This window comes from Notolabrus celidotus, chromosome 15, assembly GCF_009762535.1.
Source record: "Notolabrus celidotus isolate fNotCel1 chromosome 15, fNotCel1.pri, whole genome shotgun sequence".
In the NCBI taxonomy this organism is placed as follows: domain Eukaryota; kingdom Metazoa; phylum Chordata; class Actinopteri; order Labriformes; family Labridae; genus Notolabrus; species Notolabrus celidotus.
In genome coordinates, this window is record NC_048286.1 from 4080218 (window position 1) to 4104587 (window position 24370).

Below are 24370 nucleotides of genomic sequence, written 5' to 3' on the forward strand. Positions count from 1 at the left end.
TCTCTCGTCCCTCAACACCCACCAGTTGCTTTGTCAGAGTGCAGCACGGAGCAGGACCACCGGACAGCTGGAGTCATGTGACCGAGGTTTTCCGGCAGTACTGAATCAAGGATTCTCCCCCTACATACAACTTTATCTCCTTTTATCTCTACTACCTGTGCTTGTTTACATCCAGGTAGTAGAGCCATACTACGAAGTTATATTTGGTAGTATGGCTCTGTTCTGGGAGCTCCCTGCCCTTCCATGTGCCTAAGTGGAATGCCAAAGCCTGAGGGACAAATTCCACCATATCTGTGTCCAGTCCGTCTCCGATCCGTCACAGCACCAGATCTGATAGGTTTCTATTCTAGTCAATGTGTTAACTTCCACTGGATCCGCTCTGTTGCGCACCGGCTGCGCCTCTGATCTGGCAGATCAGAGCCCTCCGTATTAGATATGCAAGACTTCTATTTTACAACTTCATCTCCTTTACTAGATCAACATACTGACAAACCACGCCCCGCTACCACATGACCTCTGTCACCTGTGTTTGTTTACATCCAGGTAGTAGAGCTTCATAGCAGTGTGGTATTAACAGTTAACTGGAGCTGACTGGCTATGGGCTTATAAAAAACAGGGCCTTAATAGAATCAGGTTTTAAGCTCTGTTGGTAGTGTTGCTAGAGATTCTTCCAATGCAGCTGCAAAATTTACTGAAGGTACATGAAGGCATCATCAGTCTGAATGTGGATGGTGCTTTTTCTTCATCTTGCCTGAGTCTTTCGGAGCCCTTTCCCAGTCTTCTAAGTGTTTTGAGTTGGAGGAGTGTTATGTTCATTTTCTTCCAACATGGTGGCGTGCATGTCGCAACAACTCTCAGACTTTCCATGACAGTTACCGTGCGGATCACTCCAGCTGTTTCAAGCCTCTTTCCGACAATTGAAGCTGCTCTGGAAACAACTGGCATTGATCTGAATATTTGAAGGTTTTAAGCCACAGCACACCACGGCATGTCTTACTACAGCAGTGATTCAGTGTGGTCTTATTTTGGGAGAAGGTAAAAAGTCGTCCATGTTGTACTGCAACTAATCTGCTATGCGACTTTTCTTGGCAGGCATGTTGGGCCTGTGCTCCTCACCAGTTTATCGCTCTGACATACAGAGACAAACAAGCAGCCAAACCTCCAACTGCCAAAGCTTGAAACAATGGTTCTCTTATCCGTCCTCTCTCTCTTTTCCTTCTCTCCTCTTGAAAAGTCATCGACGTTCTGATCTCCAGAGTGGTTTAAACCAGTTTGGACAATGACTACAAAGATGAGGGCCGTTTCAGACAGATTCCAGGGATAAGACGAAGAGAGTTTTTTTATGTAGTAGCACAGATGGAATTCATCAGTTGTACTTTTTCTGTCCCCCTCCTGTGACCCACATGGATAAGTGTTCAAAGCCAGATATCCCCAGCCTCAGGTTCACCATGGTGGCAGGTGAGCATGAGGCAAGAAGGAAATGTAATGCCACACGCCATCTTTTTTTTTTTACATGAAAAGATACTTATGAGAGGCTGAGTTTCTGTGAGGGACTGCACGTCGCTGCATTAAAATATACATGACTCTGTAGTGGAAGTCACTGCATTAAAAACAGACATGACTCTGTAGTGGAAGTCACTGCATTAAAAACAGACATGACTCTGTAGTGGAAGTCACTGCATTAAAAACAGACATGACTCTGTAGTGGAAGTCACTGCATTAAAAACAGACATGACTCTGTAGTGGAAGTCACTGCATTAAAAACAGACATGACTGTAGTGGAAATCACTGCATTAAAAACAGACATGACTGTAGTTGAAGTCACTGCATTGAAAACAGACATGACTCTATAGTGGAAATCACTGCATTAAAAACAGACATGACTCTATAGTGGAAATCACTGCATTGCCCCCTATTCTGGTGCAGAAACTGGGTCAGCCTCAGGATCTTTAAATGTGAGGACAGTTCTACTTCTAGGCATACAAAATGAGAGAAATCAAAGCTCAAAGCTCCCTCAGGGACACACAGTTTCGAAGTTTTAGGATTAAAAACAAGCAAGAGCTGGAGGTAATGATCCATCATCAGTGACAGGGAAAGGAAAATATTCATCCCAGCAGCAGGATAAGAGGCCAGGTTACAGGGCCAGGAGGTCAGAACAGGAACTGTAAACCAAAGAAGAAAAAGGTCAGGAGAGGAAACCCATCATCTAACACCAATATTTGTGTTTGAGAAGGATAACAATGAGCACCTCTCTTTCAGTTCTCCCTATCAGAACATGAGGTGTTGCTTTTTGAGCGACCCCCGCACACATACACGCTCCTCGCAGCAAGCCAGCTTCAACAACAGGCGGGAAGTGGCAGAGAGGGAAGAAAACAGGCAAGAGAGGGCTGAAAGTGCCTGTCTGAGCGGCTTAATGATGCAATCTGCCAGAAACACCCCCCCTCAAAACCTCCCTCCGAAATCCCCCTCCCTCCTTCCCTCACCCGCTCCAGCAATGACATCACCTCCCTGGGAAGCGGCATGGAAGTGAACAGGGGGCTGCACGCGGTCGTTGACATATTTTCCGACAGCAGTTGTGTTGTTTCAAACTGTCACACCAGCAACAGAGGGAACCGTTTCCAACATTACCTACTTAATGAGTTACAATCCTCTCATTTCTGATTCAAATGCAGCGAAAACAATCAGTTGAAAGTCGCTTTATAGAAAGTGCAACAAAAAAAAATGCAATAAATAAAACAGTACAAAGACAGAGGAGGTTATGTGTTGTATGCCTTTTTGAATAGGAAGGTTTGGAGGTGGTTTTTGAATGATTGAGGAGAGTCAGAGATGCAGATTTGTGGAGGGAGAGAGTTCCAGAGAGCCGAATACAGCGATGGCAAAGGCTCTGCCCCCAGGGTGCGGTGCTTGGTCTTGGTGATGAGGGACAGGAGATTGGCATCTGAGGATCTGAGGCAGCGACTTGGGGAGTGGAGTTTGAGGAGGTCGGTCAGGTTTGAGGGGGCGAGGATCTTGAAGTGGATTCGGTGCTGTATGGGGAGCCAGTGGGGTTGCTGAAGGATGGGTGTGATGTGGGCTCTGGAGCAGGAGTGAGTGAGTTCAGGAGATATTGGAGTAATAATGCCTACATTCTTGAAAAATTCAACACGGTCAAATTTAAAATCTATTCTTGTGAACTTATGACTTAACTCTTGAAGAATTAACTCTCTTTTTGTAAAGTTAAGATTTCGGTTTTGAGAATAAAAAATATTATTTTATTTTATAAAAGAACGACTTCATTCTGGAAAATTGTCTTCAAATTAATAAAACTGTCATATTCTTTAAAATTATTACATTTTTGAAAAACTCTAGATTTATTGATTCATTTAAATGATGACTTTTTTTGTAGACTGTATAATAAATGGAAGTAGCCAATCATCGACGGGAGCCATATTGGAAATGCTGAACTCAACCAAACTTCTGTTGAGCTAGTGTGAGGTAAAGAGGCGGGATTTGAGCCTCCTTGCTAACAGCTACAGTGTTCCCGCCTGTCAATCAAGTCAGGCATGTCCTTATTTGGGCAAAAAAAATCACAAGTTTTGTATCTTCGAAGCTACCGCATTATGAAAAATTCATCCCCGTTCAGTCGAGAAATGAGCTACTCAGACCTAAACTGTTTTTTGAACCAGGCTGTAAACATGTTCATTTCTGCTTTAAAGATCGTCTTCTTTGAATGGGTGTGTATGTGGGTTCCGGTACTTCTTGAGCCAGCCTCAAGTGGGCACACGAGGAATTGCAGTTTTTAACACTTTAGCTTTGGCTGCTTCAATTCTCGCGGCCGGAGGTTTTCCACTTGTTATTTACACTATTCTCATGAAATTCCAACTTTTCTGTCGTAAAGTTTCGACTCCATTCTAGAAAAAACCCCAAACTTTACACTGGGTTTTTAAAATCTTGTTAAAATGTGTTTTCATTCCCATAAAGCTGTGACTGTATTTCAAACCAGTTATGTGTCAGATACCAAACAAACGTTAATGCAAGTGACCAGATTTTAAAAATGAAAGCAAATTTTGCGAATTTTGGAAACGTTGAAGAATGGACAAAAATGCAAGGTCAAGAAAAGGTTCAGGAATTGGTTGGATTTGCATGATTTTGCTGCACCACCACCATTTTTTAATGTTACGACATACATTTCTGTAATCTGTCACGAAATGGCGAGTGCCACAACCAGCGTTAAGGTGCACTGTCGCCATCTACTGTTGTGGAGTGTGCATAAACATCAAGCGAGCTCACTGTACCATAGAAAACACACATCCATGACCCACTTGAAATAGCACCGCCGTCCAAGAAATTGGACATACAAGTCTTTCAGAATATAAACTTAAACTTTGAGAAACTTCACTTTATTTGGACCCCTATTACAGTGCTGGATTCATGTTTAGCATTGCAATATGCAAAGACGCCTTAAAAATCAGATGCCAGCTCCAAATAAACCCCCCAACAGAGCAGCAGTTATTCCCCCAATCAACTTGAACAACCATTACAGCCTGTGAAATGTGAACTCAGCTCATTAACTGTTGATTCAGCAAGAAAATACAATGTTTTTCTGATCAGCGCGAGCTCGCTCCCTCATTTGTTCGCTCGCTCGCTAAGGCCAATTAGGCGATTGAGGAGCGTTTGCATCAGAAGCTGTAAAACCAAGCTCCGAAATCTGACATTGATCGGACTGACAAATAAAAATGCTGATTGGGGGTCTCCTGATTGCTCTGATAGCAGATGGAGCAGACGAGCATTACGCCCAGCATCCAAAAGGGTTTTCCAGATTGCCTGAGCAAGCACAAATGCCAGACGAGGAGGAGGAGGTGGAGGGGGAGGATGAGGAAGAGGAGGGGGAGGAGGAGGCAGGCTAATTGTAACAGTTCAACTATTATTTAAATATTTTAGTTATTATAAGGAGTTTTTGTCTCCTGACTGGACCGACAACCTGAAGCCGCCTGGAACAGCACCCCGTCTGACCCGCTGACATTTCCAGCCCTCAGATTTGTTGTGCTGCGAGGGGCCGATGAATATTTATGCCGCCGCCTCCTGCGAGAAGCCAGCCGACTCTGAGAGAGGGAGACAGCCGTAGACAAACATATAGACCAACTGAACTGTTGTTTGTTCTGCGCGGCTCATACCTCTGTCCGGATCAGATACACAGGACTTCTATTTTTGCCGGATGCCCGAGCACAACGCATCAATCTCAACAGAGCAGATGGAGCGGGACAGGAAGTCAGGGAACCAAAACAAAATGAAAACATCTGGTTAATTTTCAGAATAAAACACTCTGTGTTATCACCAGATCGTATTTCACTTAACTACAACAACAAACCGTCATGATGAGCGGAGCCAGGCCTGGAGTCAACAGGTCAGAGGTTTTCAGAGGACCAGAAAGACAACATGGATAGGAGGAGGAGAATCATTGATTCAGTAATTACTGCGGGAAAACCTCGGTCACATGACTCCAGCTGTCCGGGGGTCCTGCTCTGTGCTGCGTTCTGAAAACGCAACCGGTGGGTGTTCATGGACGAGAGAGCACGGAGCCAGAACGGACATGGATCTGCCGGAAGTCCCGGGTGAGGCAGGAAGAGCACACCTCCCATCTCTTTCACGTGCTCATGAAAGAGTGGCAGGGAGAGCAGCAGCAAAGAACAGAGCAAGCATCAGTGACGATACATATGACACTGGTAAAATCAGACGCAGCAGAAAGGAGGAGCTGGTATGGAGGAAGCAGTTATTTTCCGATTGGATGAGAAGATGTAATCAGGTGAGCTGATGTTCTGTCGTCCGAGGCCTGCCTGAACAGACCCGAAGCTCAATTCGATGACAAAGTGGGCTTCTTTGGTGCTTCAATATGATAATGAAAGTTTCAGTTTTGCAAAAGATGTTTAAATAGAGTCTTGTGAAGGAGTTTGTTAGATTCTAAATTCTATATTTTGACAATAATAGGTATTGATATCATATCATTGATATCGGTCGACCTCTGGAGAGTCCATACAGCTGCTGTTTGATAAAGAAGGCATTACATTTATCTTGTTTTATCCTCGAGTGGAAAGTTTTACAGGCTCTTGTATGACCCTGCTTTTAAAATCCTGTACATAAAAACAAAGAGAAAATTTATAAAACAGCACCCAGACCGAAGGAGGATTCTCTTGTCTCAGCTCGAGAGGCAGATCTGGAGCGTCTGAGCCTCACAACTGCAATACAGCCACAATTGCATGGGGATATTTCTCCGGCGGGAGTCAAGCGAGGACAGCGGTCGACTGACGTGAAGCGACGACGCGTCTGGAATCTTGAATCAGTGTTTATGTTGCTCAAGGGAGTGAACAAATGTGACTTTATCCCTGCTGCGCGATAGAAGCTCAGTGCCACTAAAGAAGAACGAGCTTCCCTCCATCCCCATGAGTAATAATCTCCCAGGAGGAAGGAGAGAAAATAACGTCTCCATTACGGCAAAGGTGAGACAACAGGTGGTTCAAAAACAGCAGGCAGAGAAGTCATTTCCTGTTTATTCTGAATGTTAACGAACAAAGAAGGGAGAGTCTTTAGCTGGTGATAAATAATGAATTGTATGCTCAGAGTTTGACTGACAGGTGGACCAGACCGGAAGATAAAACTGATCCACATTTACAAGATAAAAACAGATGATACAACAAAGAACAGAGAGTGCAGGTCTAGTGAGGTTAGCTCAGTGCGTGTTTCACTGTGTACGTGTGCGTGTGTGTGTGTGTGTGTGTGTGTGTGTGTGTGTGTGTGTGTGTGTAATCTGCGTGTGTTGAGGTGGACAGCTTGTTATCTGGGCTGAACTGAAGAGCTTAATATTCAGCCAGCAGTCAGATTAGTTGAGGACAGACCTGTCAGCCGGCTCTGCAGGGACACACGCTGATGGAGAGACGATGCAGACCAGAGGCTGCTTGCTGCAGGTGTGTGTGTGTGTGTGTGTGTGTGTGTGTGTGTGTGTGTGTGTGTGTGTGTGTGTGTGTGTGTGTGTGTGTGTGTGTGAGCATGCTCTCCCATCTCTGTGAGGACCAATTTGAGGAGTCTGTAGACCTTGAGAGTAAGTGAGGACAATCTTACAGAAGAGAAAGTCTCTTTGTCTTCCCTCCTGTCTGCACGTACGTGGATATTTTTGAAAACCTTGATTGTTCTGTCGAGGGCGAATCATCTCGGGGTCATAAATGGAAAGTTAAAGTCCAACCAACCAACTGGCCTCAAAGTAATAAAACACAGACAACAGCACAATTTAACCATTTAAACACCAGATCCCTGAATCTGAAGGCCAACAATGTCAAATGGTTTATTGGATGGGCATTAAGTTAGCAGAGCTAGCACCACCAGCCTTCAGTCCTCTCTGGTGGAGTGGTTATATGTCACAGCCTACATACAACTTTATCTCCATTTACTAGATCAACACACTGACAAACCACGCCATGCTACCAGACGACATCTGTCACCCATACTACGAAGTTATATTTGGTAGTATGGCTCTGTTCTGGGAGCTCCCTGCCCTTCCATGTGCCTACATGGAATGCCAAAGCCTGAGGGACAAATTCCACCTGATCCGTGTCCGGTCCGTGTCCAGTCCATCACAGCACTGGATCTGATAGGTTTCTATTCTGGTCAATATGTTAACTTCCACTGGATACGCTCCGTTGCGTTCCGGCTGCATCTCGGAGCACGAAGCATCAATCTCAACAGAGCAGATGGAGTGGGGCAGGAAGTCAGGTTTCACCAAAACATAATGGAAACATCCGGTTAATTTTCAGAATAAAACACTCTGTGTTATCACCAGATCGTATTTCACTTAACTACAACAACAAACCGTCATGATGAGCGGAGCCAGGCCTGGAGTCAACAGGTCAGAGGTTTTCAGAGGACCAGAAAGACAACATGGATGAGGAGAGGAGGAGGAGAATCCTTGATTCAGTAATTACTGCGGGAAAACCTCGGTCACATGACTCCAGCTGACCGGTGGTCCTGCATGGAGCTGAACCGCAGTGGATCTGGTTGAAATCAAAAGTAAGTTTAACCCTGAAAGCCCCCAGGATGCGTGTGCGTCGGTTTCTGTCAGCGACACGGCTTTGCTCCGTCCGAGGGCTTGCACCCTGGTCCACGTGCACATCGTGAGTTTTAAACACAAAAGGAGATCTAGAGGCGGACTAATTCACATTATCGCCATCTACTGGTCTGGAGTGCTTATGCCTGCTTTAACTGTTTCTGCTTTGTCATGAACAGATACAACTCGAATGAAAACAACACAGCGAAACAGCGAACGCCATGAGTATTGTGTCCTATTATAGCAGCATATTACACGCATGGAGTTGCATAGTAATAAGAAAGGTCGTTTCACACCATGTGCCACCTCCAAACACAAACAGACAAACCTTCAGAGTCAGCTGAGCTTTGGGAGTGATGGAGGCGTTCGCTGCCTTGCTCGGGGGGCTTCTCAAACTGTACATGTGGTCGCAGTGACACCTGACTGCTGATAATGTAATTTCCTGCCCCTCTCGGCGAGCGGCTCTGGAGGAGGAAGGGATGATGCGTGGAAATCGCAAAATTAGGTCAAAGTCTGCGGGATGTTGGGGAAGCTTTGCATTCGCTGCCGTCGTGCATGTACAACGTCAGCTAAGCACGTAAATAATGCAACAGGGCATCTGACCCCATTTCCCCCCAGACGCACTTGTTTACATACGAGGAACACGCAGAAAAAATAAGGAATGTGTGTCACTCTCCTCCCATCCTCCTCTTTTTCCTCGCCACTCAGCAGATGCAGATCCCTCTGATACCTGCAGCAGTGGAAACATTCAAATACAGTGTGTGCGTTTTGCAGTCAGCTGTTCAAACTGCTTCCTCTCTCTCCTCCTTCTCTTCTTCTCCTTCTTCTCTCTCTCTCTAAATGGCTGAGCTCCACGAAGCCTCCAGGCTGCATGAGAAACGAGGAAAACAGCTGAAATATGACACTGTGATACACTCCCGGCTGAGAGAGAGTCCGCAGCAGTGTGACATATCAATCTGAGAACGAAGACGAGGAGGAGAAGGAGGAGGAGGGGGGAGCTAATGAGGAAATCAATACGAAAAGGACGCCTCAGTATCTGGCCAAAAAAGCCGGTTTACGTTGCGGTGTCATGGAGGGAAGCTGGAGATCATTCGTCTCGTCCACACGGCTGCAGAGCGCTCTGTGTGCAGGACTCTGCAAACAACAGGGAGAAAAGAGCTTCGTATTGAAAACCTTGGAGAGAGATGATGCTCTGGTGTTCCCACTGGGGGCATCAACGCCTCCCTGGAGACTTTTAGATGGTCTTTATCTGCTATGATGGAACGATCAGTCAGCTGATCAATAAAGACTGCTACTTTTATAACCAATTAACCAATTAAAACAGATCAATATCCTCCAGATGAAGCTTCTCTGATGCTCTGGGGCTGCTGCTCTTACAAAATCAGACATCTGAAGGCTCTGGGGACTCCTGATGAACGGTTTGTAGTATGTTGTCACACTTCAACACAGTTTGAACTTCATTATCAGGAAAGAAAGATCCCACATTTCTGAGACCAATCATTGATTTGCTGCTTTTCTGTGTTTTAATCCACTGTAAAACACACATGGAGCTTTCTGTTGTCTCTATCCAGTAATGCATTCCTGTTTTAATTCAAAGCTCTAAACTAAGACTGTGTGCCAAATAAAAGACCAAATGTGCCCCTGAAATGTGATTTAAAGTTGACTTTTTTAAACACTAACCCAGTTCCAGACAGTCCTGATGCTTCATTCGTGCAAAAATCTTCTTCAAATAAATCATAAAAGCTTCCACACAAGTTTCCACTCCACTGCCACACCACCAAAACCCCACATCTCCTCCTGCACCCAAATCACAGCCAGCTAACCCAGAGCAGACCTGGACCTGAACTTGTGGCACTTGGAGAACAAGACTCTCCCACCCTGCACCCTGCACCCCGAGCCGGTCCGTCCTCTCAGCAGAGACCGACCAGCAGCGACACAAACACCCGCAGAGCAGCAGCAGCAGCAGCAGCAGCAGCAGCCGCGGAGCTCAGCGGGGATTCAAGCACTCACCCTCGGATAACTCCAGCTCCAGCTCCGCCAGTCTGGCCCGCACCTCCGTAGGAAGCGGCACCGGGTCCCGGTCCGCCATGCCGCCGTTAGAAACCGACTTAAATCTCTGTTTTCCTCCTGTTACCCCTCTTTTCTCTTTCCAGGCTTCTTCTGGGACCCCAAAATATCCAAAGTCAGTCAGACAGTATCCGTGTGTGTCGCACTGTGAGCGGCTGCAGCGCTGTTAGGAAATAAGCCCCATCTGCTTCCGGTGGCTTTCAAAGTAAAAGCTCCCCGCCGCAGTGATAGAGGCAGAATTTTGGAATTACCAGTGGTGGACATGAACAAGTAAATTTTTTGATTTTCTATACTTCACTCGAGTATTTTTATTTAGGGAAATTATTTATTTTTACAAAGACAAATATCATACTTTTGATTCCACTCCATTTCCATCAGTGCTCTCATTAGTCACTACTTAAAGCTGGGGTTGGTAGTCAGATTTAGATCCACTTTTTGTTATACTTGTTTAAAATGATCTTTATGTCCCGATGGCAATCAATACATAATGTATTGTGTTGTAGGTGTGAGTGTGTGCGTGAATGGTTGTCTCTCCATGTTGGCCCTGTGATAGGTTAGCGACCTGTCCAGGGTGTACCCTGCCTTCCGCCGGAAGTCAGCTGGGATAGGCTCCAGCCCCCGTTACCCTGAAATGGGATAAGCAGTCAAGATAATGGATGGATGGATTATTATTAAAAGCTCAAGTATAACCCTTTTAACAACAACATATCAATTATTAAAACTAAACTTATAATAGATATGAAAAGTTAGATATAAACCAACATTTTATTTTTAAAGTTTTATTTTTGGGACTTTTTCGCCTTAATTGATAGGACAGCTGAAGAGAGACAGAAAATGTGGGGAGCAGAGAGCGGGGGAAGACATGCAGCAAGTGGTCGACCAGCCGGGAGTCAAGCCGGCAACCTCTGCAACGAGGACAGCAGCCTCTATACGTGGGGCCGCTTAGACCGCTAGGCCACCAGTGCCCCAGATATGAACCAACTTAATAAGTGCTGTTTGAATGTATCAGAACTGAATTTGATTTAAAAGTTTGACCCGTGGTCCATCATAAAATGTGGAGGAGACCTGCACTGTAACCAGCCAGTAGGGGGAGCGACCAATGTTTTAGCTCTACTTTTGGAGCGCTGTGCAAGCGACATCCTGCAGCTCGGAAAAATAAACGTGAAGTGTTAGAAACTGCAGTTCCTCAAGTGTCCACTTGGGACTTTTTCGCCTTAATTGATAGGACAGCTGAAGAGAGACAAAAAATGTGGGGAGCAGAGAGTGGGGGAAGACGTGCAGCAAGTGGTTCCTCAAGTGTCCACTTGAGCTGTGGTACCCATTGTTTACAGAAAAAAATAAATAAAATAAAATAAAAAAGCTGACTGGATTTAAAAAATATAGTTACACAAACAGCCATGTCCCATTCTACTGAGGCATTTACAAAAGACACCACCAAAGTAAAGGCCTGAGAATAAAAACTGTAACGAGTCACACTGAAATATAAAAAGCTTAGTAACATACTCAGTTTGATTAAATTTAAGACTCATCAGTGGTCTGTTTGACACAACCGTGATGGCTGGGAAAACCCCAGTGCTTCCTTTATTGACTAACCCAACTGTGTTATGCTTTTATTTTGAAGGTAGAATCACCGGTCTTCCTTAGCGACGCATTTTAAATATGACTGACTTCACGCAACTATCAGGTGGAATCAAAAGAAGGCGACTTCAACCAGATGAGACATCCTTCACTAAACTCTAAGGGATAACACATTTTATTTAAACAATTTTGAAAAATTTGTATTGTTTGTTTTTAATATTATCTATTTATTTCTATAAACTTGTCTGTCTGTCTGTCTGTCTGTCTGTCTGTCTGTCTATCTATCTATCTATCTATCTATCTATAAGTCAAGAACTCAGGCCTGCAGTACGTTTTTGAAGCCACTAGGGGGCAGTAGAAGCAAGGTGTGAAACAACACTGACACCAACTACAACCAACTTTGTCCCTGTGTTCAAACAGTTGCTTGATTTGAAAGCAGCAGTATCATTCAGGTGGAGTCTTGTTTGTGTTCATCAGATAAATATAAGTCCAACAGGTACTCTCTTTGTGCTCCGTGTTTGGTCTCCTCCAACTCCTGAAGAAAACACTGTGTCAGGGATGTGTTTTATATCAGGGGTTCAAACGTGTTTGATATCTCCCTCTCACAGTTACAGCAGAATAAATCAGGGTATTATTACAGGTTGCCCGATACGCACTTTATGATCACTTTTATTAATTTATGCACCAAAGAACAAAAAAACAAGATGTTAGGGTGTATGAAGATGATTTGTTGATTTAAAGATGATTTATTGATTTAAAGATGATTTATTGAATTAAAGATATTTTATTGAATTAAAGATTATTCATTGATTTAAAGTTCATTTATTGGTTTACAGGTGAGTTATTGGTTTAAAGCTGATTTACTGATTTAAAGTTGATTTGTTGATTTAAAGATGATCTATTTTTTTTAACAATATCTTTATTGACTTTTACACAGACATAAATATTACATTAACATTTTGTACAATACAAAAGTCATTTTTTGTTATTTTCTCCCAAACAAAACAAACAAGCAAACAAAACACCCCGTCCCACCCACATTCATCTCTCTCTCAATAAAGATGATTTATTGATTTAAAGATGATTTAATTGATTTAAAGATGATTTAATTGATTTAAAGATGATTTATTGATATAAAGATGATCTCATTGATTTAAAGATGACTTATTGATATAAAGATGATTTCATTGATTTAAAGATGACTTATTGATATAAAGATGATTTCATTGATATAAAGATGATTTCATTGATTTAAAGATGACTTATTGATATAAAGATGATTTCATTGATATAAAGATGATTTCATTGATTTAAAGATGATTTAATTGATTTAAAGATGACTTATTGATATAAAGATGATTTCATTGATTTAAAGATGATTTATTGATGTAAAGATGATTTTATTGATCTAAAGATGACTTATTGATATAAAGATGATTTCTGTGGACAGCTTCAGTAATCCCTCTGATTCCATAAAATGAGCTCAGCACCTGACTGTTTCCTTCAGTTTGGTTGACGTCTCTCTCTCCCCCTCTCTCTCTCTCTCTCTCTCCTCTCTCTCTCTCTCTCTCTCTCTCCCTCAGCTCCTTCTTTCTTTTAACCTCCCTATCTGTTTCTGCTCTGTTTTCGTCCTCTCTTCTTCTCTTCATTTCTCTCCAAATAAATGAACTCAAATATAAAAAAGTATTCTCCGTGTTGATCTCAGATTTTGGACGCTAACTGAAACCAGCGTTTTTGCCACAGTGTCAACAGGCAGAGGTTAAATGTGAGGGACTCCTTTCTGCAGAGTGAATTGATATGACGTGTGTGATCAGGTTGTCTCGTGCTCTCCATAGAGAACCTGTTACAGGGTTTTGACCAATCAGAATCAAGTATTTGACAGCAGGACATTTGGATGTTGAATGTTGACATTTGGAGACATGTTTATTTTCACTGCTTAAGAAAAAGAAAATATGACTTTGTGCTTTTCAGATCTTTGTCAAGCACCAGTTTATTCTAGAGGTGTAATGTTGATTCTTCTCTTGTTCATTACTCATGTTTTGCACTTATAGTTCACATTAATAAGTTATTCAATTCAAAAATATGTCAAACGTTCAGCAGCAGCAGGATTGTGGTGATAAAGGGAAGTGTCTGCAGCGTCTGCTGTGAACACGCTGCCATCTGGTGGATCTTCACTGTCATCAGGACCAACTGAGATTAAATGAAAGCCTTTATGAGGATCAGACATGATCTCAAATATCTGTTCTACACTTACAGGACCAAGTTTTTGAGGTATCTCACATGAAGTTATACAATATATACAGTTTTTACTGCTTAGAGTGGGCACAGAAAGTTCAGATAGAGACACCTTTACTGTTCTGTAAATTACAGTGACAATTAGTATACTTACATCGAGGGTTGGACCCCAGCATTAGCGTAAATTACGGTGACAGTTAGCATGCATATATCAACAGAGTTGAAGTCCACTACTGGATGTAAACCAGATGTTATGAGAAATGTGTGTGTGTTGTGGACATCACTTAAACCTATATAAAGAACATGTTCAATGGCCTTGGGAGGAGAGACACAATCTTCCCAAGCAGTCGGGAATGCTTGTTCGATACTGGTGTTGTTTTTCTGTAATAAATCTATTACTGCATCTACACATCACGGGCTGTCAATATACGACATTTTCAAATACAGCTTGATAAAAGAACAAAGATACTGATGAAGGTAAACAGGTGATAGATTGAAAGAGATCTGTTGGACTGAAGGAGAGTGGAAATGAAATGTGACTCTGATAACAAAGTCAATCTCCAAAGCATCTGTTCTAAGAAGAGTTTATCTCCTGAAATCTGAAATGACAAGTGTTTTGAAAATGAGAAGTGAGCTCTGTTTGAAACAACAAACAAACTCTCTCAAAGCACTCCTCTTCCTGAACCAGAGCTGGATAACCCCTCCCTCTTCTTCCTGCTCCCAAACACAGCCAGCTCCACTCTGAGCAAACACTTCCTGGTTCCCTCCCCTTTAGATCTACAGTTTGAAGATGGGTGGAACCAACAAGAGCTGACATTCAGAGTTCAGACACATGACATGTAGATCAGAGCTCACACTAGATTCATTTATGAGGAAGTGAGACTCAGACAGGCGTTGTTACTGAGAGTTCAAATGGCACAGAGAGGAGTTCAGCAGGACCGAGAAAACTTCTCTTGTTCCATCTGTCTGGATCTACTGAAGGATCCTGTGACTGTTCCCTGTGGACACAGCTACTGCATGTTGTGTATTAAAACCCACTGGGATAAAGAGGATAAGAGGAGAGACTACAGCTGCCCTCAGTGTAGGCAGACCTTCACACCGAGGCCTGTCCTGGGGAAAAACACCATGTTAGCAGATTTAGTGGAGGAGCTGAAGAAGACTGGACTCCAAGCTGCTCCTGCTGATCACTGCTATGCTGGACCTGAAGATGTGGCCTGTGACGTCTGCACCGGGAGGAAACTGAGAGCCTGTAAGTCCTGTCTGTTCTGTTTGATCTCTTTTTGTGAGAACACCTTCAGCCTCATCTTCAAACTCCGGCCTATAAGAAACACAAGCTGGTGGAGCCCTCCAAGAAGCTCCAGGAGAACGTCTGCTCTCGTCATGATGAGGTGATGAAGATGTTCTGCCGTACTGATCAGCAGTCTATCTGTTATCTCTGCTCTGTGGAGGAACATAAAGGACACGACACAGTCTCAGCTGCAGCAGAAAGGACTGAGAGGCAGAGAGAGCTCGAGGGGACTCGACTAAACATCCAGCAGAGAATCCAGGACAGAGAGAAAGATGTGAAGCTGCTTCAACAGGAGGTGGAGGCTATCAACGGCTCCGCTGATAAAGCAGTGGAGCACAGTGAGGAGATGTTCACTGAGCTGATCCGTCTCATGGAGAAAAGACGCTCTGATGTGAAGCAGCAGGTCAGATCCCAGCAGGAAACTGAAGTGAGTCGAGTCAAAGAGCTTCAGGAGAAGCTGGAGCAGGAGATCACTGAGCTGAAAGGGAGAGATGCTGAGCTGCAGAAGCTGTCACACACAGAGGACCACAACCAGTTTCTACAGGACTACCCCTCACTGTCAGGACTCAGTGGATCTACACACTCATCCAGCATCAAGACCTGTCCTCTGAGGTACTTTGAGGATGTGACAGCAGCTGTGTCAGGAGTCAGAGATAAACTACAGGACGTTCTGAGAGAGGGATGGACAAACATCTCACAGACAGGGACTGAAGTGGATGTTTTACTGTCACAACCAAGACCAGAACCAGAGCCAAGACCAGAGCTGAGTTCTTAAAATACTCACGTGACATCACACTGGATCCAAACACAGTGAACACACGGCTGTTATTATCTGATGGGAACAGAAAAGTAACAGTAACGAAACAACATCAGTCTTATTCTAGTCACCCAGACAGATTCACTTCTTTGTATCAGGTCCTGAGTAGAGAGAGTCTGACTGGACGTTGTTACTGGGAGGTGGAGCTGAGAGGAAGAGTTTTTGTAGCAGTGGCATACAAGAATATCAGCAGAGTAGGGGGCTCTAATGAATCTTTGTTTGGAGGCAATGACAAATCTTGGTCTTTATTTTGTGATGACAACAGTTATGACTTTTGGTACAAAAAAGGAAGACTCCTGTCTCAGGTCCTCAGTTCTCAAGAGTAGGGGTGTACCTGGATCACAGAGCAGGTATTCTGTCCTTCTACAGCGTCTCTGAAACCATGACTCTCCTCCACAGAGTCCAGACCACATTCACTCAGCCTCTACATGCTGGACTCAGGATTAGTTCTTCTTCCTCAGCTGAGTTGTGTAGCGTGAAATACATCAGTCAAGCCTGGTGGGCGGGACTTTGACATCTTGTCCTTTGTTGTTGTAACTGTTATTTACCGGGAAATGGATCAAATACCAATGAATGAACAATCCACCAATATCTATATGTAGGTTCAGGAGGAGGACGGGGAGCAAAGCTCCACCACGACTGTATATGGCAACAATGAAAAGATTGATTCACAGTTCAGAACAGTGTGAATTTGAACTTTGAGCTTTGTTCCTTTTTAAAGCCCCAAAAAAGAACAAAGACATAAACAATGATAAAATAATAACACTTGCTATTAACAAATGTCCTTAACTTGTGTGTTGTTCAGAGCTCTGTTTGAATTTGAAATGACCAGTAAAACTCAACATCAGTTCAACTGTCCACTCTTGTGTTTTTTCTTCTGGACCCGGGTACTAATAGGATTCATTTCTTGAATCCTTCTTTCTTCTTCTTCTTCAGTAAAGATGCAGCTCTCTTTGTAAAGTGTGTTAAAGTTCAGTTCAGTGGAGTCAAAAGGTTTGGAGTTCAGTCAGCTCTGTAGTAGTAGTGCGGGGCTCCCTTTCTTTTTTCATCTGTAAAGTCACATCTGGAATTCCAACAAAGAAACAGACAAATCTAAAGACCTGGACCTGATCCTGGACCTCTCTACCCGAAGCTGCTGTGGTGGTCTGTCTGTGGCCCGCTCCTGGAACTCCTCAGTCTCTCAGAGATCCAGCATCAGAAATAACAACTGCATCCCGTACAACACAACCTAAGTTAGTGTCCATCTTTCCTTTCTGCAGTTTGCAGATGAGTTGTTGAATCATGTAGTTATCTCTGAACATTTGATGATTAGCAGGTGAAATAAAAGCAATACAGAGATCAAACCATCAATATAGAAAAAGCATTTAAGCGAGTTATCATTTCAATTCATTTATAATTATCATTGTACATATTTCATCTGTTAGATTTTTACCATGTCTTCAGAAATATAATTGCATTTCAACACATTTCAACATTGAGTTTAGTGTAAACAGAAGCTAACACTAAGCATTCTCTGCAACATGCAGAGGTGTAAAATGAAAACGATATTGACATTTTGCAAAGTGACTCACGGTGTGTGTGAATTAATAGAGGTCAGTCATATCACAACAAATATTCATGTTTATCATTACTCTACCTACGTGACTCTAGTTTGTCACGTTGTTCTTTGGCATTTCTGCTGGAATTACGATCTCTGCCAGCAGTGACTGGTTGAAGAGTGTCATTGTTGCGCCAGGTTCCAGGAATGACATTGTGGTGTTCATCCTCTCCATCTACCAGAGCAGGTGGAGTGTAGGTATCTGCGGCTTCATTACAGAGATAGTTGTGAAGACACAGAGATTCAAGGGTGATCCAGCAGACTGCCTCAGGCAGGTTCTAGGGAAATTGTTGTGAGAAACACCCGCCACCTGTTGGCAAGTTTGCCAAATGCATTTTCCAAGACTCGTCCTGCCCTGGACAGTCTGTAGTTGTATATGCGCTGATCATGGTCGAGATTTCTGCAAGGAAAAGGTTTCATCAGGTGCGTGTGTAGTGGAAAAGCCTCATCAGCAACAAACATAAAGGGCATGAGTATTTCAGTGTCTGGCCAATTTTCTGGTGTTGGCACGTTTAAATTGTTGCTCTCCAGTGCCATTTTGAGATCAGAATGGGCATAAACCCCTCCATCAGACACTCTGCCCTGGGTACCAATGTGAGCATACTGTATATGAAGCGGTAACGGGCATCCACAGCTGCCATCAGACATATGGAGTAATGTGACTTATAGTTCCTGAATGTGCTGCCACTATTGCTTGGTGGACGGATGGCTATGTGTTTTCCATCCATAGCCTCAAGATAGTGAGGAAACTGCCATCTGTCCTGGGATACAGTGGCCACCTCTCTCCTTTGAGCCTCTGCTGTCGGTGTCTGTGATCAGATGAGAAAAATTATTATTTCATTGTTTAAAACAGATTTTTTTTTTCAAATTCATGCCCACTGTGCTCCTTCCAATCTGATATTGGAAGCTGAGGGACGAAAATGATTCTCCTATAAAATACAGATTATTAAAAATAATTTTAGGCACTTTTCAGTAGTACATCAATTTAATGTGTTCTATTTCATTTTTCTTACTTGTTGCTTAGTATCTTAGTGTGATAGACAGTCTCTCCCTGGGACTTATTGCTGGACGAAACTGGGTATCCTGTTTAATTATGTATGGGGTCACCAGCTGAAGTAGTTTCTTGAACACGTCCACTTCCATGCGTAGAAGTGTTCTAAAGCTGCTTTAGCCGTCTGTCTGAAATATATAAGATTGACTTTTTAAACACAAAACTAATTAAGTAAACCAAACCATGAGTACAATTTAACTCAATCAGTCATCACAATGCTTCTGTTGACCCCTGTTACCAGCTTCTCTATGCCCACATTAGTACCCAGGGCAGAGTGATTGAAAAAACTGAGATACAGCAAACACATAACTTATATTACACTTCGCTCAGGGTAGATTTGTGTGTTATAATTTCTGCAGAAATTGGTGTTAAAGGTGACATATCAGGCTTTTTTCATCAACATATATTGGTCTAAGAGGTCCCCAAAACATGTCTTTAAAGTTTGTGCTCAAAAAACACTTTGAAATCAGATTTTGGTCTGCCTGAAAAACCCTCTTCTTCAGTCCTCCTCAGAACACTCTGTTTTTTCCTCTGACCACGCCCCCTCAGGAAGTGGATGTGGCCTCAGCTCTCAGGCACGTTGATCTAATGTTTACATGTTGGCTGAATATACACGGCTGCTCAGAGATCACGTTACTTCAACCCTCTGAATCTGATCCAAATGTGATCCTGACGGAGAGGCGCCTGTAGCAGGACCTTTCTGAAGGATTGGTCACAGATTTAGTGTTTCTTGTTGTTTTATTTATCAGTATGTCGACGTGTGTCTTGGTACACAGCTACGAACATGTAGCTATGTGGCTATGCTAACTAGCGCTAGCACTTATCCATGATAAATAAAAATCATCCACTAGATCTTCAAATCTGCAGACGTGGGGAGTAAAACCGACCTCTACCAGAAAGGCAGCAGGACCTTTCTGAAGGATTGGTCACAGATTTAGTGTTTCTTGCTGTTTTATTTGTCAGTATGTCGACGTGTGTCTTGGTACACAGCTACAGCTACAGCTATGAACAGTAGCTATGTGGATATGCTAAATAGCGCTAGCACTTATCCATGACAAATAAAAATCATCCACTAGATCTTCAAATCTGCAGACGTGTGGAGTAAAACTGACCTCTGCCAGAAAGTCAGCGGGACCTTTTCTGAAGGATTGGTCACAGATTCTGTGTTTCTTGTTGTTGTATTTGTCAGTATGTCGACGTGTGTCTGGTAAACAGCTACAGCTACGACATGTAGCTATGGTGCTATGCTAACTAGCGCTAGCACTTTCCATGATAAATAAAAATCATCCATAGATCTTCAAATCTGCAGGCCTGGGAGTAAAACCGACCTCTGCCAGAAAGGCAGCGGGACCTTTTCTGAAGGATTGGTCCAGATTTAGTGTTTCTTGTTGTTTTATTTGTCAGTATGTCGACGTGTGTCTTGGTACACAGCTACAGCTACAGCTATGAACATGTAGCTATGTGGCTATCCTAATTAGCGCTAGCACTTATCCATGACAAATAAAAAATCATCCACTAGATCTTCAAATCTGCAGACGTGGGGAGTAAAACCGACCTCCTGTGTTTATTAAGACAGCCTACAACTAGCATGCCTCCCTCCTAAGCTCCTTGTTAGCACACATTTGTGCAGGTAATGAAAAACAGAGGAGGGGTTGAGTTGTATCTTATACAGTCTATGGGCTGAACAAGCTCTGAGCTCTGACTCCGTGACAGACCGGATATTGTTGTGACGTAACAAAAACACGGAAGTCTGAAACGGCTCGTTTCACACACATTTACAGAAAGGTGTAGAAATCAGAACAGGGGCAGAATGGATTTTTTTCATTCTCGGGGGGGTTTGTAGACATGCCAGGGACACATATTTCAGGTAGAGAACCATTAAAAAGTCCATTTTGCATGATATGTCACCTTTAATCTAATGTTTTGCCACCTTTTTCAAAGCGGTAGATAAGTTGTTTATTTATTTGTCATTAGCTGATCTTTGTTTACGTTAACAGGCTAAAGCTAATGCTAACTGTGTGTTTGAATTTGCGTTAATAACGTGACTCACCTCCAGCTCTGTTTGTAGTATAGGCATCCCAAATTGGCCCCTTTTCTCCAGCCACGAACTTAACCACACTTTCCTCTTCCTTCTTTTGTTTCTTTTCCTTTCGTGGCACATAAATGCCACAATCGCAAATGCAGTGTGTCGGCTCATCACGGCCATGACAACGACCTGAGGGGGACACACACTAATGACAGGGGGACGCACACTAATGATGTAATATAGGAGCGTTTGGAGCCTGAAAAACGCTGCCTCATAGTCAAGATTCAATGATAGCTCCATCGCACAGTGTGGACACGAAGTCTAGGAATTTCACGTCGTGCAATGTGACTTGCGTTAATCTTATAAGACGGACAAAATCGTACAGTGTAGACCAGCCTTTAGAGAAGTCATTAGCCTCAGGTTCACACACTTTTTCCACCCTGCACTGTGAATGTTTACATATTGTCAATAAAAACATGAAAACATATCCTTTTTTTGTGTTATTAGTTTAAGCAGACTGTGTTTGTCTATTGTTGTGACTCAGATGAAGAGCAGAACACATTTTATGACCAATTTACGCAGAGATTCAGGTCATTCTAAAGGGTTCACATACTTTTTCTTGCAACTGTATTTATGAAAGATTACACATCCTGTCTTTAGTTACAAGCTGCTCTCTGTGGAATGCAGTAAAACCTGAAAACCCTGCCCTCTTCTTAAAGGTTCGGGCTCCACCTGATCAAACATGTCTCTCCTCCCTTCATACGTCAGCAGCTGTGAGAATGGGTGTGAACGGCATAGCATTAAAACCTTGAGCTCCAAAACCTCATTCACTGCAGAGAGTCAACAAGAGCAGACAGCTGTTGTACATCAGAGCTCAGACACTGTTTCTATCTGGAGTTAGAGGAACTCTTTGACCGTCACTGAGAGGAGAGATGGATCAGAACCAGCTGGACCGAGAGAGACTCTGCTGTTCCATCTGTCTGGATCTACTGAAGGATCCTGTGACTGTTCCCTGTGGACACAGCTACTGCATGAATTGTATTAAAACCCACTGGGATACACAGGATGAGAAGAGAGACTACCGCTGCCCTCAGTGTAGGAAGACCTTCAAACGGAGGCCTGTCCTTGGGAAAAACACCATGTTAGCAGATTTAGTGGAGGAGCTGAAGAAGACTGGACTCCAAGCTGCTCCTGCTGATCACTGCTATGCTGGACCTGAAGATGTGGCCTGTGATGTCTGCACCGGGAGGAAACTGAGAGCCAGTAAGTCCTGTCTTCAGTGTCTGGCTTCTTACTGTGAGAAACACCTTCAGCCTCATTTTGAATCTCCGGCCTATAAGAAACACAAGCTGGTGGAGCCCTCCAAGAAGCTCCAGGAGAGCGTCTGCTCTAGTCATGATGAGGTGATGAAGATGTTCTGCCGTACTGATCAGCAGTCTATCTGTTATCTCTGCTCTGTGGATGAACATAAAGGACACGACACAGTCTCAGCTGCAGCAGAAAGGACTGAGAGGCAGAGAGAGCTCGAGGGGACTCGACTAAACATCCAGCAGAGAATCCAGGACAGAGAGAAAGATGTGAAGCTACTTCAACAGGAGGTGGAGGCTATCAACGGCTCCGCTGATAAAGCAGTGGAGCACAGTGAGGAGATGTTCACTGAGCTGATCCGTCTCATGGAGAAAAGACGCTCTGATGTGAAGCAGCAGGTCAGATCCCAGCAGGAAACTGAAGTGAGTCGAGTCAAAGAGCTTCAGGAGAAGCTGGAGCAGGAGATCACTGAGCTGAAGAGGAGAGACGCTGAGCTGCAGAAGCTGTCACACACAGAGGACAACAACCAGTTTCTACAGGACTACCCCTCACTGTCAGGACTCAGTGGATCTACACACTCATCCAGCATCAAGACCCGTCCTCTGAGGTACTTTGAGGATGTGACAGCAGCTGTGTCAGGAGTCAGAGATAAACTACAGGACGTTCTGAGAGAGGGATGGACAAACATCTCACAGACAGGGACTGAAGTGGATGTTTTACTGTCACAACCAAGACCAGAACCAGAGCCCAAGACCAGAGCTGGGTTCTTAAAATACTCACGTGACATCACACTGGATCCAAACACAGCATACACACATCTGTTATTATCTGATCGGAACAGAAAAGTAACATTAAGGAGACAACCTCAGTGTTATTTTCGTCACTCAGAAAGATTCACTGGTTGGTTTCAGGTCCTGAGTAGAGAGAGTCTGACTGGACGTTGTTACTGGGAGATGGAGCTGAGAGGAGGAGTTTTTGTAGCAGTGGCATACAAGAATATCAGCAGAGCAGGCGGATCAGATGAATGTGGATTTGGACGCAATGACAAATCTTGGTCTTTAGTTTGTGACAACAACAGTTATAACTTTTTGTTCAACAATGTCCAAACTCCTGTCTCAGGTCCTCAGTCCTCCAGAGTAGGAGTGTATCTGGATCACAGTGCAGGTACTCTGTCCTTCTACAGCATCTCTGAAACCATGACTCTCCTCCACAGAGTCCAGACCACATTCACTCAGCCTCTACATGCTGGACTCTATGTTTATTATTCTGGATCCACAGCTGAGTTGTGTAGGCTGAAATAGACAGAAGTCATTTCAGGGACAGTGGGTTCACTTCTGTGTTTGAATTCTTCAACTTGATTTTTATTCCTGTTTGTTGCTGAGAGCTGATTGTTGTCAGCTGTCAATCAAACTTGGTGGGCGGGACTTTGACATCTTCTCCTTTGTTGTGTAAATGTTTGAGTTTGTTGAAGTTACACTTCTTCCTGTGTCTGTTTAGCCATGGAGGCTTTCACTGCTCATGATGATTTTTGTTAACCTGAACTGACATTTCTCTGCATGAAAATATCAACTTGTCTCTGCTCTAGATGTTGGCTGATATGTTATCATCACATTCAAATACATTTGTTGGCCAGAATATTTTTTGTTGTAAGGGTAAAACATCGTATTTCTTCATCTTCATGAGAACAGTTTAAATAAGTTGACACTCATGATGCTGGGTTTGTTTGTGGGTTGATGTTTTTTTGGTAATTCTGAGATCAAAGCCATATTTGTAGAAATTCTATAATCACATTTAAAGACATTTGTTTGGTAGAATACATTTGGTGTGAAGAAAAAAAAGTTTGACAATCTCTTTTTTCCAATTTTGACCTGTATCCTGAATGCAGCATCACAATAGCTGACCTGAGTATAGTGAGGAGGTGGTGACATGATCATAATAATATAAAATAATGTGATAGTGATATGTAGGAGGACGGTTTTGTCTCAGTATTCCTAGGTCAAAGCTAGAATTTTGAGATCAAAACAGAAATTTTGAGATCACAGCCAGAATTTTGGGAGCAACGCCGGAATTCTGGGATCAAATCAAGAATTTTGAGATCAAAGCCATAATTCTGAGATCAAAGCCATATTTGTAGAGATTCTATCATCACATTTATAGAAATTTGTTTGCAGTGTTTCCCCTACCATTATACTGGGGGGGGCGGGCGGGGCACCCCCCCCCCAACAGCGGCACCCGCCCCCCTTGGAAGTTCAGTTAATTTTATTTTCTATATAGCGCTAGATCACAGCAGAAGTAATTCAGGGTTCCCTCTCTTATAGATCAGGTCTTAAAC

At 43.3% G+C, this 24370-nt stretch overlaps 3 protein-coding genes across 4 annotated transcripts in view; 2 read left to right on the plus strand and 1 right to left on the minus strand.

Moving 5' to 3' along the window:
* The window catches only part of dip2ca (disco-interacting protein 2 homolog Ca), a 228952-nt gene extending 218657 nt beyond the window's left edge, over positions 1 to 10295 (minus strand). Inside the window, exon 1 of one of the 2 annotated variants that reach the window (XM_034703282.1) lies at positions 10082 to 10293. In XM_034703282.1, the coding sequence (XP_034559173.1) occupies positions 10082 to 10160 (79 nt within the window). In that variant the 5' untranslated portion in view covers positions 10161 to 10293. Of the gene's footprint in view, positions 1 to 10081 lie in introns of both variants that reach the window. The other variant, XM_034703283.1, reaches the window with a different exon arrangement.
* Positions 10296 to 14863: 4568 nt separating this feature from the next.
* LOC117826895 (tripartite motif-containing protein 16-like) lies at positions 14864 to 16888 on the plus strand. Its single transcript, XM_034703310.1, is given in 4 exon segments — positions 14864 to 15236; positions 15239 to 15981; positions 15984 to 16368; positions 16371 to 16888. Coding segments are annotated over 4 exon segments (1701 nt in total). The 3' UTR covers positions 16571 to 16888.
* Positions 16889 to 21517: 4629 nt separating this feature from the next.
* LOC117826897 (E3 ubiquitin/ISG15 ligase TRIM25-like) lies at positions 21518 to 23856 on the plus strand. Its single transcript, XM_034703312.1, has one exon. It carries the CDS (start codon positions 21663 to 21665, stop codon positions 23337 to 23339), a length of 1677 nt encoding a protein of 558 aa, XP_034559203.1. The 5' UTR covers positions 21518 to 21662; the 3' UTR covers positions 23340 to 23856.
* The last annotated feature ends 514 nt before the right edge of the window (positions 23857 to 24370 follow it).